Source organism: Stegostoma tigrinum, chromosome 23 (assembly GCF_030684315.1).
Source record: "Stegostoma tigrinum isolate sSteTig4 chromosome 23, sSteTig4.hap1, whole genome shotgun sequence".
Lineage (NCBI taxonomy): Eukaryota > Metazoa > Chordata > Chondrichthyes > Orectolobiformes > Stegostomatidae > Stegostoma > Stegostoma tigrinum.
In genome coordinates this window covers 22,886,198-22,907,396 of record NC_081376.1, presented here as the reverse complement: position 1 = coordinate 22,907,396, position 21,199 = coordinate 22,886,198, and the positions used below count along the sequence as shown (strand labels likewise).

The following is a 21,199-nucleotide window of genomic DNA, read 5'->3' as shown; positions in this document are numbered from 1 at the left end:
TTTTACCCATTTTTTCTACTGTTTGTTGTAGTTAAAATATTAAGGTTAAAAAGGTGCAAAGCTAAATTTGCATCCTTTGATGGTACAATTTCTTAATCTGGAGTTTTTGTTTAAATAAATCCTCTCAATAACAGAAGGACCTAGTAGCCAGCCTTACCTCAGTGAACATCCCTGGCCTAAACAAATGACGCATCTTCTCCAAAATATCTTTCTGCAGTCCTTCCCATGTTATTTTACGATCCAAACAGAGTACAAAGGGATGACCAAACCTAGAAAAACAGATATCAACAAGGGCAACAGAAACAGTTGAAAATGAATTCAGGTATTTAATGGCAAAGTTTTATGGTCTCACTGAAAAATCAGTGATAAATTTAAGCTTTGATTTTCATTTCTCTAAGCCATTAATTTCAAGTCAGTCACTATGCCACACCTTGTGTTAACCAATTCACTTGATCAGCTAATTAAGTCAGAGCGGTTGATTTCATTAATTATTCTGCCAAGACTACAAAATTAGAATTCTGAATGTAAATTAACAAACTTGTGCGTTTATAGAAAAATCCTGCAATGCTTGTATGGTATCAATATGCCACAAAAACTGAGCTTCAGCTTGTGCAATTACTTCTTCAGCACCCACAAGGGGCCAGGGTATTTCTGCTTCAGACGGCAATTACAAGAGCTGACTCTGAGAAAAAGAACAATAATATTGACACATGGGGCTTGTTGATAAAAAAAAACTAATGAATCTAAACGGACTACAGCCAAATCTAAACTTGTCAGTTAAAAGACCTTTTAACTTTGTTTTATTGATGGCAGTGGCCAAAATTAGCAGCAGCCAGTGAAGATTAGATCCAGGCCAGCTGCAGAGTGAAGGAAAGTGCACTTCACCATTCCCCCTGGACTGATCCAATGATGTGTTCACTCTCACATCTCCACTTGGTGCATTTTCATTTCAACTTAGCCATATGTCAACCCAGAACAAAAAAAGTTCCCTACTCTAAAAGATCACCGTCTCCATCCATCTAAATTAACCTGGCACATCCATCCATCTGGTCGAACTTACATATGGTAGCAAATGCATCAATAGTCACCGCCATGCAAGTGAAAGGTTTTGAGAGCACAGTCTAGGGTAGAGTATCATCGTCAGATTAAAGGTTGTCACAACGTTATTATATAGGTCTTTTTTGTTTAGTATTCTAGTCTATGTTTTAGATGTGCTCTTAAAATGAAACTATCAGGAACACATTTAACATAATGTCATTTGAATTGAGGGCCAAAGGACCAACACTAATATAGGTTATTGAACATTACCACGCACCATGCAAACCAAATTTACCTATTCTGTTGCATTACACAGTGCATCATTTATTCAGCAAGAAATCAAAATATTGCTGAAAAGATAACTGGTTAACAATGCTTTTTGTTCTGCACTCATCAGAACATAAGAATACAAATTTTCACAAATGACAACAGCTTATACCACAACAGAAAAGGAGTGCTGATTCCATCTCAAGTCAATTCTTATTGGCAACAAATTACATGGAAGTACAGGCTCTAGATGTTCTAGATATTCGAGAAAGATGCAAGGATTAAAGATATTCCTTCAAGTTTGCAGAGAATGGGGCCCTGCATATGAATGTATGTTGCTTCTAGGCAGCATAACTGAGCCACATTAACAGCATGACTGGTTATTTTAAACTGATTGTCAGTGCATCTATTAGAAGGCTTAGAAATTTTAGCAAGTGCTGCCCAATTATAGAATCACATCTAACAGCAGATGTCTTGTTAGCATAGCTTAATTCAGTATTGTCTACCTCAAAATCGAAATATCCTCCTCACAATTCTCACTCCCACCTGGTTGTGTATGATCTGCAAAACTTGGAAATATTACATTTAATTCCTACATCAATACCATTGATATATATTGTGAATAGCTGGACCCCAAGCTCTGGGCCTTACAGTATCCCACTAGTCATAGCCTGCTAACTTGAAAATGACCTGTTTATTGCTACTTTCCAGATTACAGATGTCAGCCAGTTCTCCAGTCATGCCATTGTATTACCCACACATCCCCAGTTTAAGACCACAGTACTACTTTTTTTCACTACTATTAATATTCACCTTGGCTTAACAACACTAGTCCCTTGATCCTCCATTATTTCCGGGAAGTTTTTTTTCAGTATTTTCATCTGAGACAAAGTATATGTTAAATTCCTCTGCCACTTCCTTATTGCTCATTACTAATTCTCTTGACCCTGCTAAATATAAGTTGATGTAATTTTGCCATCCCTATAGAAGCTTTAACGGTCCGTTTTTGTGTTCCTTGCTGATTTACTCATTCTATTTTTCTTTATTTAATCATTTCCTTGGTCATCTAAAATCCTGACAATGCTCAGGCATGTTTTGGTAGCTCTCTAGGTGTGTTTTTTTATCTAATACACATCTTGATTTCCTTTTTAGTCACTGTTCAAATACTTTCTTCGCTGGCTTGTTTTGTGTGAAAGAAATGTACTTTTTTCAAGTGTTTTGTTTTAGTTCTTTTATTCAGAGTGATAGCCAGTCTACGTCATACTGTTTAATGTAGTTTCCTAATCCACCACAGTGAATGAGGCCCACATAACTTCATAGTTTCCTTTGCTTAGATTTAAGATTCTAATTTTGGTTAACTTATACAACTTTCAAACTTACATAAAATGCCATTAAGTTGTGGTCAGTCTTTGCTAAATGGTCCTCCACAACAAGATACTTAATTAACCCTCTATCATCAAGTAATACAAACTCTTATCATCATATAAAACAGACCACTCCCTAGCTGGTTTCCCAAAGTACTGCATTAAAAAAATCTCTCATATGTTCCAAGAGTCTGATTCCACAACATTAGTGCTAATTAGATTTACTCAATCTATATGTAGATTGATGTATTGAAACCCCCAAGTTAGTGTAATACCCTCATTACATGCACTTCTAATTTTCTGATAATATACTGTGATTTGCACTATTACTGCCATTTGATGGCCTCATCACAATTGCGAGCAAAGTTCTCTAACCCTTACTGTGCTTAGTTCAACCTAAATGATTTCTGCATTTTGAACTTTAGAACAGAGATTTCATTACAGTTCCATGCTCTTTTCAATTAACAAGATTTGTCACACCACCTCTTCCCAAATGCACAAATTCCAGGATGTCTCATATCAAGGTCCCGGCGGCGCTTTGGTTTCCCTGTAGCCATATCTCTGTGATGACTCTCAGAAAAAACCTTTGAACTTGTATTTGAGTTGGCAATTCCACATGTTTTATTGTAAATGCCATGGGCATTCTGATGGTAGAGTCATTAGTTCAGGTTTTTTTGTTTTAATTTTTTATATAAACTCCGGCCTTATCGGATGGCACACCCTTAAATTTACAGTCATTGTTCCTTCTTACCATTGCCTGATTATCATGATTTTTACTGCTGCCTTTACCTATGGTCTTGTCACTTTCCTTTAATTTACTCAATTTTCCTCTGCATGATCCCTTCCACTTCCATTTAATCTAAAGACCTCTCTATTTCGCTAGTTAACAAAACTGGCTAGAACACCAGCTCCAGCACTGTTCAGGTGAAGTTCATCACAATGGTTTAGCCCCCACTTTCCCCAGTACTGGTAGAGTCACAGAAATCAGAAGCCACATCTCCCACACCAGTCTTTGAGACTAGCATTCATACCTCTCGTGTTCTTTACCTTATTCAATTTGCACGTGGCTTAGGCATACTACTTTGACATTCTGCTTTTGCATCAGTACCTCGCTCCTCACACTGTTAATTGGATCTTCTTTCCCAGTCTTACCTGTTACCGGTACTACTGGCAATAACAATTGGATCTGCTCTCTCTCACTGCAAATGACTCTCCAGCCCCGACCAGATAGCTGAATTCTGGACAGAATCCAGGAGGCTGTTGCTTGTCACTCAGTTACACAGTACAGCATCTATGGCCCTGCTCTGTAGTCCTCTAATACCACCACATTCTTTTTGACTGCCCTGTTTGAACGGCTTCCTATAACATAATGCAATGGTTATTGGTTCATCTGTACTATAGCTCTTATTCATTCAAAGGTGCAAGAAACTTAAACCTGTTGGACAACTACAGGGTTGAGGCTCCTCCATTTACACTTTCTTGAGCCCCTGAACTTTCAAATATGCAGTCACATCCTCCTGAACTTAATCATGAATCAGACAATGCCAAGCAAATAGGTGCGACTGCCATCAGGTACAAAGTTTGCAGGTAACATTCCCCAACCCTGATGCATCACTGCCTGAAGCTCAATCTCCAGGTCAGAGGCAAGATGAAGTTCCTCAAGATGTAAAAACCCACAGATGCAGTTGCTAGGGGCCATCCTGACATCCAGGTGCTTGAAAATGCTAGACCATAAGACACAGGAGTGGAAGTAAGGCCATTTGGCCCATCGAGTCCATTCCACCATTTAAGTCATGTCTGATGGGCATTTCAACTCCACTGCCCTGCACTCTCCCCGTAGCCCTTGATTCCTTGAGAGATCAAGAATTTGTCCATCTCTGCCTTGAAGGCATCTAACATCCCAGCCTCCACTGCACTCTGTGGCAATGAATTCCACGAGCCCATCACTCTCTGGCTGAAGAAATGTCTCCTAATTTCCGTTTTAGATTTACCCCCTCTAATTCTAAGGGGGCAGCCATGAAGACATGAACCTCTCCTGCAATTTAATTGTATTAATTTTCTCACTTAATTTGTAGTTCTGATCAATCACCCAACTAATGGCTTCTCACTTAATGTAGGCAAGCAGCACTCTGTGCAGGGAAACACGGAAATCCTTATTTTACAAAAGAATATAAATACATTGAATGCTTCTTGTGGTGCAATGGTTTTGTCCCTACTTCTAGACCAAAAGGCCTGGCTTCAAGTCCCATCTGCTCCAAAGGTGCATCATAACATGTCTAAACAGATTAAAAATATCTACTAACACTAATCAGTCAGCTCTACTAAGCTGAGAAACTTCCTTAAACCAGTTAATAAGTTAACTAGTGGCACTTGCTCTGACAGACATTGCAAACCCTGTTTATGCCTTCTTTGAAACAGCAATTTTTAGTTAGTTGCTGAATATAAAACAAAAATTAGACTTCAGAGAGAGATTAACCATTAAGATCATCTCATTCACCCCAACTCCTGGTTTCACACAGGCTAGGGGGACAAACTAATCCATTTCCTTAACACCTCCTCCAGTGGTCACAATAACATTTGAATTTTAAAATGAAGATGAAATTGCCAGTTATATACTAAGCTTAACTAGACTGCCATGGGGATGGGATCCTGACAAGGAGAGGATAGCCAAGTTAGTATGGAATTCCATATAATATGGAACACAGAGTTAAAACGGGGAGCAAGTCAGCCTGGGAAGCGAAGGGAATATGGACTAGATAAGAGAAAGGTAAGTTTACATTCCTGGTTATAGGGTATTCATATAAATAGGCAGGGGGAAAGAAGAAAGAGGAGTCATAACACTGATCAAGCAATCAATTATAACAGTGGGGGGAATGATATCTTGAAAGGATCGTCAAATGAGAACATATGGATAGAAATATTTTTTAAAAAAAAACGGGCGCACACTGTTACGTACAATATGTTCCCAAACAAAGTCAGAAAGAGATAGAAAATAAAAATGTGTAATCACACTTCAGAGAAATGCAATAATGTAGCAATAGTAGGGAATTTAATTTACCAATACCAACTAGGAAAGGTTTAGAATGCAAGGCAGGAGGAAAATAAATTCTTGAATTGCATCCAAGAAAACTTTTTCAGCCAGTACAAACGCCTAATAAGCAAGAGGAGTAGTTCAAGCGTAATATTCTAAAACGAGCCCCGAAAGGTAGAAGACTTATCAGTAGGGAAGCACTTAGGAGATATGGTGCAATCTCACGTTATACGAAAATTGTGCAATAGCTGCGTCATTTAAACTAATGGGACTGCAATCATGTTACAGCCAATACAGGTAAGTAACGTTCATGTTCTACAAATGGTGGTCTAAATTCTTCAATCATGTTAAAGCCAATTTGCGTTGAAGAAACACAGAGAATAGCAGCACCATCTATAGTGACCAAAACTTAGTGAGGCTTAGGATCATTATGGAAAAGGATAGGTATTGGCCAGGAATAGAAGTTCTTAACTTGGGGAAGACTAATTTTACTAAGATCTGATATAGCCCAAGTGGACCAGGAGTAGTTACTTGCAGCTAAAAGAGAGTCGGAGGCATTTAAGGAGGAGAAGGCAAGAGTACAGAGCACATATGTGGGACTAAGACCAGAGAAGATGGATGTCAAGAAACATACAACGTTTAATTTTTTTTTTAAAATCTTATGGCCAACATCAAGGGCTCCACCTTGCAGTCCCTAAAGGAGTATAAAAAGTGCAAGTAGTAACATAAAACAAAAATTAGGAAAACAGTCTGAGAAATCAGTGGCTAATAGCATAAAGAAAAACCCAAAGGGGTTTTCTAAATGCATAAACAGCAAGACGATAACTAGGGAAAGAGTAGGGCCCATAGAGACAGAGACAATCTGTGTGTGGACCTAGTAGACAAGGGCATAATCTTCAATGTCATCATAATGGAAAAGGACAATGCAAGTACAAATATCAGGGTCGGGTACTGTGAAATATTATATGGAATTAAGAGAAAGAGGTGGTACCACTGGGTTTAGCTGCCAAAGAGGAGATATAAAGAGCTCTGGCAATATTTTTTAAATCCACTCTGGTCACAGGTGAGGTGCCAGAGGACTGAAAACATTGTCCTATTATTAAAAATGGAGGAACGGGCAGACCAGGAAACTACAGGCCAGCCAGTTTAACTTCAGCGGTGGGGAAGTTATTAGAAAGAATTCTGAGGAACAGAAAATATCCAACAAGGAGAAACACTGACTTCGAAGAGACAGTCTGTGTGAACTGCATTTTAGTAAGACAAACTAAGGGCAGTACTTACACTTAATGGTAAGACCGTGGGAAACATTGTCGAGCAGAGGGACCTAGGGGTTCAGGTGCATTGTTGAATGAAATTGCATCACAGGTAGACAGGGTGGTAAAGGTGGTGCCTGGCACACTTGCCTTCACTGCTCAGGCCTCAGAGTATAGGAGTTGGGACATCATGTTGCGATTGTACAGGACGTTGGTGAGGCCACTTTTGGAGTACTGCATACAAGTCTGGTCTCCCTGCTATAACGAAGATATTACTAAGTTGGAGAGGATACAAAAAACATTTACAAGGATGTTACCGGGAGCAAGTAACCAGTAGTGTTGAGAGTAATGCTCTTGATGTGGACTTTAGCAAGGTTTTTGATAAGGTACCTCATGCCAGATGATAATGATGGTAACAGCCAATAGGATCCAAGGCAAAGTGGCACTTGGATCCAAAACAGGCTGAAAGTTAGGATGCCGGTATTAGGGCCATTTTTTTCACTGGAATTTTGCTTCCAGAGGGCATCTACAGGATCAGTGCCAAGATCTTTGCAGTTTGCGGTTTACATCAATGAGTTGGACTTAAATGTTAAGTGAATTGATTGCAGATCACACAAAAATTGGTGGAGCTTAAATAGTGAGGATATCCGCAAACTGCAGGAAGGTATCAATGTACTGGTCGGTTAGGCAAAGCAGTGCTAAGTGGAATTCAGTGCGGATTAAGTGATGTAATTGGGGAGGGCAAACAAGACAAGGGATTACACAATGAATTAGAGGGCCCTGGGAAGTACTGAAATCAGAAGAACCTTGGTTTGCACGTCCAAAGATCTCTAAAGGTAACACAGCAAACAGATAAGATGGTTAAAACAACAAACGGAATTTGTTAGTCTAGGCATTGAATACAAAAGCAAGGAGGTTCACTGCAATTGTGTAAAACCCTGATTAGGTACAGCCGAATTATTATGTGCAGTTCTAGTCACCATATTATAGGAAGGATGAGATTGTACTAGAGAGGATGCAGATGAGATTTACCAGATTGCTGCCTGACGTGGAGAGTCTGAGCTATGACGGAAGATCAGATAGGCTGGGGTTCTTTTCTTTGATGCTGCAAATATAGAATCAGTTTTGGCAGGCTGAATTCTTTTCCTAGAGTTGTAGATTCAGAGCTTTCCTTTAAGAACACTCCACTTGTAATAATGAGGTCTTCCTGTGCATTTTCACTCATACTTAAGAGGAATTTCACAGGAAGAGAGCAAAAGACTGTTGCCCCTTTGGCAAATTCTCAGACTGTATTCAAATCAAACTTATTTTACACTCGCAAATTGGGTCATGTGACACCAGTTAGCGCTTTTTGTGCTCCTGAGATGCTGCTGTGTTCATCCAGCCTCACATTTTATTACCAGTTAAAAGCAATTCAGTCTTGCTGGCTCCTGTGAAGCAGTGTGCTGGACAAAACCCTTGTTGTGCCTGAGGAAAGAGCTCATCGGCCACTGGTAGAAAACAGTTGAGAGGAATTCTTGCAATTGCTTTATTTTCAGCCACTCTCTGACGCTCCAATACCCACCCTCAGTGTCGACACTAACTGCTCGTTACTCTGCCAATCACTGGTTCAGAGAAAAACAGCCCATCAGCCACAAGGAAAAAAAAAGCCAATGATCGGAAGAACAGTTCATCATCACTTATTTCCAGTGGCAACCTTCCTTCAATTGGTCAACATGCGATTAAATTTTTTTTTGCTTCAGGGATTTATGGAGATGAATTCATCTACCGTCTCCATGCATTACCTGGTTAGACCACACTTGGAATACTGTGTTCAGTTCTGGTCACTTCATTATAGGGAGGATGTGGAAGCTTTAGAGAGGGTGCAAAGGAGATTTACCAGGATGCTGCCTGGACTGGAGGGCAGGTCTTATGAGGAAAGGATGAGGAAGGTAGGGCGTTTTTCATTGGAGAAAAGAAGAATGAGAGGTGACTTGATAGAGGTATACAAGATGATGAGAGGCATAGACAGAGTGGATAGCCAAAGACATTTTCCCAGGGCGGAAATGACTATTGTGAAGGGGCATAAATCTATGCACAGTAGTTACTGATCCCTCCACCAACGCCACCTTAACAACCAAGCAGCACTCCTTCATCTGGGTATAAATTGTTGCGACTGTCTGAAACTTGGCATTCTTGCAGTTGACTTATCCAGTACAAAATGAAGTTTCACCAACATGTCTCTTTTCAACAATATTCATTTTTGGTACCAAAAAGCAACGAGACTTATAGAATACTTGATAGTAAATATGATTCATTCAGCTCACCAATATTAACCAGCACATCTGGCTACTTAGTGAGGTTCTTCACAGATTCAAGCAACTCCCAAGCACACAGAAATATGAGAACAACAACTGATACACATCTGCTCACTGTGCACTTGTTAAAGTACATGAGCCTTAAACCTCTGCACCACAACTTGGCGATGTCATATATTCAAATACCTTTACATATAAAATATATTATTTGCATTCCCAAGAAAATTTACCTTTTTGTCTGCTGTGCAGTGCAGCATTGGTTACACACCAGCAGCGTCCATTTCTCATACACTGAGCTCTTGTTGTACACTCTTTCCAACTTGATCTGCTTCACTCCTCCATGGGGGTAAACTGGGGGCCTGAGATCACTGCTGAACATCAAATTATTTTGATTTATGTTTGTAAGCTTGCCTGAGAAAGGATGCAGAAAGGAGGGTTTAGAAGCACCACAGACTTGCACTTGATTATCAAATCATAATTAAAGAAACAAAATGATCAGAGGCCAGAAGCAAGTTGTTTTAGCCAAAGGACTCATCAGTGTGGTTGAAGTCTCAGATAGAAGCATACCTCTTTGACCAATGTAGATATCAGGTATCTCAAAAGCATAAAGAGAGTCATTTTCATGAACAGTGTCCAGGGCATCAGCATCACTGAAGGTACGATGGAATCCGTCATAATAAATTTCAGTTAGAACAATCTGAAATGAAACAAAACATCACAGGTAATAATGTCAGAATATTTGATTCAAGAATTTGAATCATTGAAACTATTGTTGAATGGCTACAGAAGACAGCAGCCTTCAGTTACAAACGTTATACAAAAACCTTTAGTACAGTTGTCCAAGATGCAAAGAGTGGAAAATAGTCAGATCATACAGTCAGTCATCTCTAAAACCTGGATTAGATCACAGCACAACTTGATGAGACAAAAGTTTCGTCCTTTCAGCCAAGTAAGAGTTGCACGCGAAATCAACCTGGTGCATTTGGCAGGAAGCACACTAGCTCAGTGATTTGTTATCACATGCGGACAGGATGGTCAAGAAGACATTTAGCACTTTTGCCTTCATTGCTCACACCTTTGAGTATAGGAGTTGGGATGTCATGTTGAGCTTTTACAGGACTTCGTGAGGCCTCTTTTGGACTACGGTGTCCCAGTTCTATTGCTCTCCTATAGAAAGGATATTATTAAGCTGGAGGGGGTTCAGAAAAGATTTACTAGGATGCTACTGGGAATGGAGGGTTTGAGGTATAAATGAGTGGGTGGATAGGCTGGGGCATTCTTTCACTGGAGCCTTGGAGTTTGAGAGGAGGCCTCACAGAGATTTAAGAAGTCATGAGGGGAATGGAGTCTTTCCCTATGGCACAGGAATTAAAGACTAAAGACTAGCGGGCATAGTTTTAACGGGTGATAAGAAAGATTTTAAAAAATACATGGGCTTTATTTTTAATACAGAGGGTGGTGCATTTGTGGAATGAACTTTCAGAGGGAGTGGTGATTGCAGATATAGTTACAATGTTTAAAATACATTTGGATAAGAACATGAACGAGAAATGTTTGGAGCGATACGGGCAAAGCACAGACAGGTGGGACTAGTTTGGAATTATGGGTGGTATGGACTGGTTGGACCGAAGGGTCTGTTTCTAGGCTGTACAACTCAATGTGGCTTATTGACATTGGCTTGACATGACAAATTCATATACAGGGACACCTACAAACAAAAGGAATCATCTCAATCCTTAGGCTTTTTGTGAACTACCTTAGAGCTTAGTGAGCCTTTAGCTCCACAATCCTTTTTCCATGGCTGTGCCTCAGCCATTAGTGACAACTTGCTAACCAAACAACATTTCATCCTGTACTACAAGTTGGTAGCTTGAAATTTGGCGTTCCTACATTTATCTGAACAGTGCAAAATAGTAAGTGTGAGCAACATGCCTCTCTTTTCAACAATATTTATTATGAACCAAAGGAAGAAATTAATTCTGGGAACATAATTCAAATAGTGCCACAGGTTAGTGGTGGCTGGTGACCGAAAGAGCAGGATACAAAATTACCTATGGTGGTCACTTTTTGGAACATGTAAATAAAGGCGGAACCACGATTTTAGAGCTTGATTGTTCCTAACAACTGATATCAAAGGTATCGAAATATAGAAGCCACCTTAAAACCCACAACAGCAAGAGAACATAGGACGTTACAGCACAGTACAGGCCCGTCGACCCTCGATGTTGTGCCGACCTATCATACTGATTTCAAGCCCATCTAACCTATACTATTCCATGTACTTCCATATGCTTATCCAATGACGACTTAAATGTACCTAAAGTTGGCGAATCTACTACCGTTGCAGGCAAAGCGTTCCATTCCCTTACTACTCTGAGTGAAGAAACTACCTCTGACATCGGTCCTATATCTTTCACCCCTCAATTTAAAGCTATGCCCCCTCATGCTCGCTGTCACCATCCTAGGAAAAAGGCTGTCCCTATCCACCCTATCTAACCCTCTGATTATTTTATATGTCTCAATTAAGTCACCTCTCAACCTTGTTCTCTCTAATGAAAACAGCCTCAAGTCCCTCAGCCTTTCCTTGTAAGACCTTCCCTCCACACCAGGCAATATCCTAGTAAATCTCCTCTGCACCCTTTCCAAAGCTTCCACATCCTTCTTATAATGCGGTGACCAGAACTGTACACAAAGCACAGATGTACTACATCTGTGTTGTAGACAAATGACTGTCGTCTGTGCTACATCATGGTTAGCAAAGAACTTGCCAAGGAAAGAAGGAAGTGGAGACTCCTCCCAAATGAAGAATCGACCGCCCAGCACAGTGCTGCTGACAGACCTGACTGCAACACAAACAATACAGTATCACTGAACATCAGGTGGCAAAATGTCAAAGATCCACAACGTGAAGGGAGAGACAGTCAAGAGAAACGAAAGAATCACGGCAGATGTTACAATACAGGGGCAGCAAGACAAACCAATAGCAGGCTCACTAGCACTGGATATCGTAACAGTGAAACTAAAATATTCACCGACCTTCAAAATTGCTCAATTACAGATATCAGACACAAGGTTTATAGCTGAAACAAAAATTAACAATTTATTACCAGCAACTTCAGCACAGCAAAATTAAACAAGGTAATCTAATGAATGTTACAATTTAAAACCAATCTTCTTAAATCCTTTTCCCTACTCCCTAAAAGACATACAGACACAAGTAAGGGATGAATTAAGAAGTAAACAAAAAGAGTTGTAACTGGCCTGTTCATTTAAGCAGATTTGAATAATGGTTGCTAAACCTTCAAGTAACACTGAGATAATGAGATGTTCACCGAGTGGTACATCTTGCTTGAATTCTGAAGTCACAAGTCAACATAAACAATTCTGCAGACCGATGGAGTCTTTTACTTACGTCCATAGACTGGGACTCTTTTCTCAAAACTTTCAATAATTCAATAACTAGAGGACTAATAACTAATTCAATAACCAAAACTCTATTGAGCAGCTTTCACAGCCATACTGCCTTCTGTTCAAAACGCAGACCCAACCAGTTCAATCCACGAGTTTCTCTTTTGTTTTTCACGATTCTCTGTTTGAGTGGCCAGCATTGGCCTCCCTTTGATTGCCCCCTTTTAACAACCAAGCAGCTGCCAGTCCTTGAGCATAGTACAACTCAGATGCTGAAACATCTGCAGCATTCTTACAACAATAAGTAACATGTTACCAACTTTACAGGCCAGTTCTCTTGAATAAAAATACCAGTTTGATGTCACACAGACAACTTGGAAGACCAGTAGAACTTAGTGGAAAACCTCATTAGCAAAACTGGCGAAACAGTGTGTGAACGATCAATAGGGCAGATAAACGTCAGAAAGAAAACATGATAATGGAATGAAACCACAGGAAGCATAGTCAAAGAAGGATCTGTTAAATAAATGGGAACTGTTAAGATCTGAAGACGATCAAGAACAAAACAAAACAAAAAGACAAAACTGAATGCAAAGAAAGCAACGCTAGAAAACGATCTCTGACCTACGAAATGTAGACAGCAAAAATGAACAAAAAAAGAACTTCAGAACAGCTGTTAGAGACAGATGTGAAAAATACAGGTACACGCAAAGGTGCAGGTAAAGCAACCTTCGTGAAAACAAATTAAAAAATCAAACAGAGCCAATACATTTATTAATTAAGAAAACTGAAAAAACATAACCATTAATGGCAAATCAAACAGTAACAATTAACATGAATGTGAAACAAATCAAAACAATGCTCATAGAAATGAAAAATAGCAAAGCAGTGATGAGATCAACTACTAGATCTGCCTAGATGAATATGGGTCCAGGTCCTAAAAGTGGTATTCACAACTATATTCTAATGAAAGAGAAAATTCCCATGGATGAAGGCAAGCATTTTGCACCAATTTCAAAGGAATGGAGAAATTCAATATTGCAGAAACTGAGGAATTCAACTCTCATTTAGTGGTGGTGATGAAAGCATGACTGAACATTGGAGAACTGGAGGAGAACCACTGGAAAATGAGGTACAAAAACTAGTAGACCAAAGATCCAAAATAAGGACCATTAGGAAAGATGGTCAGAGCGTGGATGTAAAGATAATGAAAGAAGATGATGAGAGAAAATGGGTAATTTCATATGCCGGTCACATGGGGCAGAGGACTAGAGTATGGCAATTAGTATTTTAACTAATTCATTCACACGACATGTACATTGTCGGCTAGGCCAACATTCATTGCACACCATTAATTGCACTTGGGGATGGTCGCGAGTTGCCTTCTTGAACTGCTGCTGTGCATGTGGTGCAGGTAAACCCACAGTACTGTTAAGAAATGAGGTCCAGGGTTTTGCTGCAGCAACAGTGAAAAAACAATAACATTGCGCCAAGTCAGAATTGCACATCTCTTGAAAGGGAACTTGCACATGGTTGTACTCCCATACATCTGCTGCCCTGTTCTTTTCCACTGTAAAGGCCATAATTATGGAAGGTGCTGTCTGAGGAGGTTTGATGCTTTGTTGCACAGAATCTTGTAGATTGGTGTTGAAGGGAATGAATGTCAAAGGTGGTGGTTGTGTTATTATTCAGAAATGCACTTTGTCCTAGATGGTATCGAGCTTGAATGTGACACACATTTAAGTAAGTGATGAATACTCCATCAGATGGTGACTTATGCCTTTAAGACGGTGGACAGGCTTCAAGGACTCAGGAGAATTATTTGCAAAAATGTATTAGCTCTGGTTGTAGTAATTGGAAGAAGTGCAATGGTGTTCAATGTGTTAGATATGTGTAACTGAAACAGGAAGAAAAAAAATCTACAATTAAGATTGTTCTTGTTTTATGGTACGGAAGTCTGGGCAACATTAAGAACAACAAAGAATGCATACTAATGCAATGCGGATACTTGGAGTAATGACAAAGGATAAAGTAATAAACCAGTACATCAGGGATCAATGAAGATTATAGGAGCAAAAACAGAAACCAACGCAGGATTGAAATGGTACAGTCACCAAGTGTAGACAAAAAGGAGATATGGTAAGCCAAGTGATAAAAATGGGGCTGCTGGGAAGAAGAACAGGAAAGCCTGAGGACTAGAAGGAAAGAAATGACCATGAGAAAGTTAAACTTAGCACAACTGGAGAATTGAGAATGAAGACGGAATAGAGATGGATGATCTTGTGGCAACCCGAGGTAAAACAGGAGAAGCTGAAAGAAGACATACTTGCTTTTCCAAACACACTACAAGAGCCATTTTTTTAAAAATTGTATCTATGTCATTAACAAGACCTTACAAAGAATGAGAGGGTGAATCAGCAGTAGTGGATAGGAAATGCGTCAAGTACAGAAAATTAAACCAGTCATCACACAGTCAACAGGATGAGCAGTGAAGGTTGTGATCGGCAAAAATGTTCTAAAATGTCAAGGGTTGGGAATATCAGACAGGTAATACCAGGAACAGAAGGAATTATTCTTGCAGTATGAGCCCTAATACTCAGATCTTCTGAAGAACAAATGCCACTTGGAAACAAAAACAAGTCTACACAATACTCAAGAAAAGGAATGACAGTTTCATTTTTTCCTGAAGAATGGTCCAGACCCAAAATATCAGCTTTCCTGCTCTGCTGATGCCACTTGGCCTGCTGTGTTCATCCAGCTCTACACCTTGTTATCTGAGAGTTCCTCTTGTTGGGTCTCATTTATCACTGGCTGTTTTAAAAACAGACAGTATCAGCACTTGTCAGAAAGGTAGAATACAAAGAACTCAATTTCTCCAACACATTCACCAACTGGGACATCAGTGATCAATGTTTAAAATGAGATTCCTTTTTCAGTTGACTGGATGATGAGTAATTTCTCAAAGCAAACAACTCTGAAGACAGGCAAGAACAGAGAGCTACTAGGGATACGTTCAACAATAAATATATTTGCTTTACTCAAGCACAACTCTCTTTACCCATTCAGTACTCCGGCCAGATCTGCACATAAAAACAATGACACCGTCTACAGGAAAAAATATTCGTACTACAGGCAGTGCTCATTGTAAATGGTTGCTGAAAAATTCCTGGTATTTTGTCAGCTACAAATCCAGTATTCATCTGCCCTCCAGCAATAAGAATCAACCCTGCTTTCAAATGATCAATTACAGAATACTGCCATCTACTCAGACTGCAGACTGACCTCTTCTCACAATGCAATTGGCTGCTTTTCAGCAAGTGTGCCACCCCAACCATCCATAATCCAGTTTACAGACAGCGATGTACTGCAGTGAAGGCACAGCAAACCATGCTTCAGCAAACAGTGTTAATACAGGAATACTATCTGGAAAATCCAGGCCAAATCAACTGGAGGGAAATTTATAAATACTGGAAATGAGAAAAAAAGCCTGCTGTATCAGAAGAGATTAAGGTGGGGAGGAAACATATTTCCCAGCTTGTTGTTGTAATGCTGAAAATCCAGCAGGCAATTTTTACACAGCAAGATCTCACAAACAACAATGTGATAACGATGAAGGAGGGATAAATACTGGCCCCGACAGCAGGGATAACAGTTCAGTGGGACTTTTTTTGAACAAAAAAAAATGAGCAAGTGGAACTTGAACCAAGGCCTCCTGGCTCAGAGTTGAACCTGGAATCTTGAAACTCAGAGGTGAATTATTAACTCAATAAATCACTGTGCAGAGGCATAATGTTGGTGTCCCTACCTCTAAGCCAGGAGGCCTGGGTTCAAGTTCTGCCTACTCCAGAGATGTATCATAACACACTAGAACAAGTTGGTTAAAAATATCTACAAATAACTCAAGTATTTAATATAATAAATAGATTCCAAGATATTTCACAGAGAGGCTAGTTGAAAGGGAAAAGAGAGATGGTTAACGTGTATAGTCTCAGGTAAGAATGCTTTCACATGGTACAGGTAACATATCAATGAAGCTTGACTGGTTGATGGGAAACACAAGCCATAAATGAGTCATTTTCAGGTTAGTAAGATATAACGAATGGTGTGCCACAAGAGTAGTAGTGCTGAGCCCTCAACCCTTTACAGTTTATTTAAATATATAAATGGCTTCAATGAAAGGACCAAGATTATAGATGTTAAATTTGCTGATGACAAAGGTAAAGAAAGTTAGAAGGAGAAAATAAGAAGACCACAAATAAAGACAAGTTAAGGGAATGGGCAAAAAAAGCAGCCAATTGCGTATAATGTGGGAAATTGTGTAATTGTCCATGTTGGCAGGAAGAATTTTTAAAATCATCTAAATGGTGAGAGATTGCAGAGCTCAGATAGATGAAATCTGGGTATCCTCATGCATGAATTTCAATAAGTTAGAATGTAGATGCAGCAAGTAACATAGTAAGAGTGTTATAACTTGTTATCAGAATTGAACACTGAAATAGGGAGGTTATGATTCAATTATGCACGGCATTGATGATACTAGATTTGGAGTACTGTGTACAGGTTTGGTCTGCTTCTTCAGGGAAAAATATAAATGCATTCAAAGCAGTTGAGAGACATTTTACTAGACTAATTATAAGGAAAAAGCAGCTTGCCTAAATGAGGAAAGATTGGACTAGTTAGGCCTGTTTCAGCTAGAGTTTATGAGGAAAGAGACAATTTGATTAAAACAAACAAGATCCTGGAGGTGCATTTGGAAAGGATTCTTCCCCTTGTGGGAGAATCTAACACTAGGGATCCCCATCTCAAAATATGGAGTCATCCTTTTAAGACACAGGAGGAGAATTTCTTTATTTTAAAAAGGAGCAAGTATTTGGAACTCTTGCTTCCACAGCCTTTGGGGAAGTGTATTCAAACATTTTTACAAGACAGAGGTGGATACATTTCTGATTAGCATGCAGGTGAAACATTAGTCTGGGTTCGTGGGAGTGTGAAGTCAATGCAGCCAAAATCTTGCTGAATTGCAGAATAAGCCCAAGGGGCCAAAAGCCCTATTCCTGGTATGTGCTGTGTGCCTGGTCCTGCGCACCCACTTGTGCATGTTCAAAGAAATGTGAACAAGTGGGCCAATTTAGGAAGAAAATCCCAAAGTTCAAGATTGTAACCACTAAGAACAGACACCAGGCATACGGATGTCGAAAAAGCTGATAATGAAGTGGGTAAAACAAAAAGCAGAAAATACTGAGTTCTGCTGGACAAAAAGTGCAACCTTTCCAGAACTGTGGCCCTCTCAGCTTGTACCACTCAATCACAATAATCTTTTTTCTTTAGTCCTCTGCTAGACCCCTTGTCCTTCAAACAATGACTTCAGGCTTCTCAGCTTTGTGGATCACATTGATCTTGTGCTGTACTACTTTAATTATCCTATTCTAATCTACAAATCCTTGCATTCCACTCTTCCTCTACCTGGAGATGAGCCACAAGAATTACACAATACCCAGCCATAAGGAGGAAACTCTCAGATTTCTGTGATGGCTTGAATAACTGTACAGTCAAAGTTGACAACATTTTACACAGTGCAACATCTCACCAAAAAGCAATTTGGTTTTTGGTGATCAATCAGTGGAAGGATATTGGCAAAAATCACAAAAAAAAAACTGCCTAAACTCTGTATAGTATTGTAGAAAGGGGAAGGCTAATGTGTGGTCTGGTATGGAGTTTAAAATTATAAAGGGTTTATTAAGGTAGAGGGAGAGATGTTTCCACTTGAGGCAGACACCAAACCAGGGATCATAAGTACAAAATAGGTATTAATAAATTCAGTAGGCAATTCGGGGAAATGTCACCTTCAAGAGATTGATTAGAATGTGAAATCTGCTATTGCGTGTAGTAGTTGAGGCAATTAACATTTAAAGGAGACCCTAAAAAACATAAAGAAAGGAAAAGTAAAATGCATTGCAAGCACTGGATGGAAGAGGGTGAAGGGGACATGTACAGAGCTCAAAATTGGCTTGAAGGTAGGAGAAGTTGTTGACAGGGGGCTGCTTTTCAGACTGCAGGCCTGTGACCAAGCGGTGTGCCATAAGGATCAGTGTTGGGTTCACTCCTTTTCATCATTTGTATAATTTATTTGGATGTGAATACAGGAGATATGATTAGTAAGTTTGCAGATGACACCAAAACAGGTGGTGTAGTGGAAAGTGGCTAAAGGAAAAGGTTATCTCAGAGCACAACAGCACCTTGATCAGATGGACCAATGGGCTGAGGGTAAATGTAAGGTTTTGCATTTTGGTAAGACAAACCAGGGCAGCACTTGTACAATTAATGGTAGAGCCCTGAGGAGAGTTGCAGAACAGAGACCAAGATGCACAGCTCTTTGGAAGCAAAGTCGCAGCTAGATAGGGTGAAGGCGGTGTTTGGCATGCTTGCCTTCATTTGTCAGTGCATTCAGTATAGGAGTTGGGATGTCATGTTTCGGCTGTACAGGACACTAGTGAGGCCATTTTTACTATACTGCATACGATTCTAGTCATCCTTCTATCGGAGGATGTTGTTAACTTGAGAAGGTGAAGAAAAGATTCACAAGGATGTTGCTGGGGTTGTGGGGTTTCACTTACAGGCAGTGGCTGAATAGGCTGGTGGTTTTTTTCCCTAAAGCATCAAAAGCTGAGAGGTGAACTTATAAAATCATGAGGGGCAGAGATAGGGTGAATAGCCAAGGTCTTTTTCTGTGGGTGAGGAACTCAAAACTAGGTGGAAATCGTGTTAAGGTGAAAGGGGAAAGATTAAAAAAGAACCTGAGGGGTAGTTTTTTTTCTTGCAAAGGATGATGGGTGCTTGGAATGAGCTGCCAGAGGTGGAGGAGGAGGCAGGTAGAATTACAAAGACTTAAAAGGCATCTGGATGGATATATGAATAGGAAGGGTTGAGAGAGATATGGAGCCAAATGCTGACACATAGAACTAGTTCAGATTGGGATGTCTGGTCAGCAAGGACAGATTAGACTGAAGGATCCAGTTTCCATGCTGTATGATTCTATAAACACCAGCACAGGCCAGGTAGGCCAAATGGCCAATTTTGGACAGTAGACTCAAAAGGCAAGGAGCTCCCAACATCCATCTCTCCAAGTAGAGCCACTGATTTAACAGGCAGAAATTGGCCTTGGTTTAATAGCTCATTTGAAGGACTACATACACAATTCCCAACTTTCTGACACCAGACTGAAGTTTATTAACCGAATCAAACAGGAATCTCAAGGTCACAAGGTAGACAGAACTAACATGTTCAAATGCAGTTCCTCATTATGTACAGGATTTCTGACAATTCAAATATAATAAAGTCATTTGAGGACTTTAAAGGCATTATACTCAAACTCAAAATTGTTTTAGTCCTGTTTCTTTCAAAGCACTGCTCAAATCCATGGCACACACTCCCAAAAGGATAAGGTCAGTAGAAACACAAGAATGCCTTCACTTTAACATGCCCCTCCAAGAGACATACAACGCGACTTTGAAACAAAAAAACTTTCATCGTGGCCAGGTCAAAATCCTGGAGCAGCCAACCAACAGCATTAACAAGTGCAACTTTGGTTTAGGAGAATCCCAAAATCATGTTAATCTTGATCAATGTTTAATCCTTAAATCACTCAGAGGGTTCTGAATCGTTGGAATTCTCCACTCTGAAAAGCTGTTAAACTTCAGTCCTTAAGTATATTCACTGAAGGAGAATTTGTAGGGATATGAGAAGAGGGTATGGGTAGTGGCAATATATATCATGTTCCTTAAGAGAGCTGACAAAGATTATGGGGCTTTTCTTGTTCCATTGGCTCACCATAGTTTGGAAAGGTTCAGTCAGTTTCCACCAGAGTATTAAAAGAGCAACGGTCAACTTGATAAAAGTGTTTAAGATCCAGAATGGTCTAAACAAGTTTCAGATGAAAAGGCTGTTTCCTGTTGTGGGTCAAAACAGTATTTTAAAATTAAGAGTTGATCATTCAAGTCAAAGATGAGAATTTTTTTCTCTCAAAGTGTTGTGTTATTTTGGAACTCTGTCACAGAGCCTGTTGAGGTAGGATCATTGAAATTTTAAAAGACAGATTTGGATAAATTTTGGTTAGGCAGCGGAATCCAAGAATAATGGTGGTAAATGGGAATATGAAACTTGAAATACAAAAAGAGATCAGCCACAATCTTAATAACAGAAGATCAGGTTTGAGGGGCGAATGGCCTACTGCAGTTCCCATCTAACAGATGCGTATGATCTCCACCACAAAATCTGCTGGACAGTCAGCAATTTCATTATAGCACAGTTAGATGATGAACCAGACTATTTGCATCTTTGTCAGTCCTGGCCCCCATGAGCTTCCATGACACATTCATGTTCCGTTGGGGGTGGGTGGGGGTTAGTGGGGGTCGGGTTTGAATCCTGACACAGCAAATGTGGAATTTGAATTCAATAAATATCTGGAATTAAGAATCTAATGATGACCGCGAATCCATTGTTGATTGTCAGGAAAAGCCCATCTGGTTCACTAACGCCCTTTAG

General features: G+C 39.8%; 1 protein-coding gene across 1 annotated transcript in view; it reads right to left on the bottom strand.

The window, feature by feature from the left end:
• The window catches only part of usp31 (ubiquitin specific peptidase 31), a 121,925-nt gene that overhangs the window by 29,074 nt on the left and 71,652 nt on the right, over positions 1–21,199 (bottom strand). Inside the window, exons 6-8 of the mRNA XM_048552168.2 lie at positions 9,818–9,947; positions 9,481–9,661; positions 158–269 (exon numbers count right to left, since the gene is read on the bottom strand). Of these exons, the coding sequence (XP_048408125.1) occupies positions 158–269; positions 9,481–9,661; positions 9,818–9,947 (423 nt within the window). The remainder of the gene's footprint in view (positions 1–157; positions 270–9,480; positions 9,662–9,817; positions 9,948–21,199) is intronic.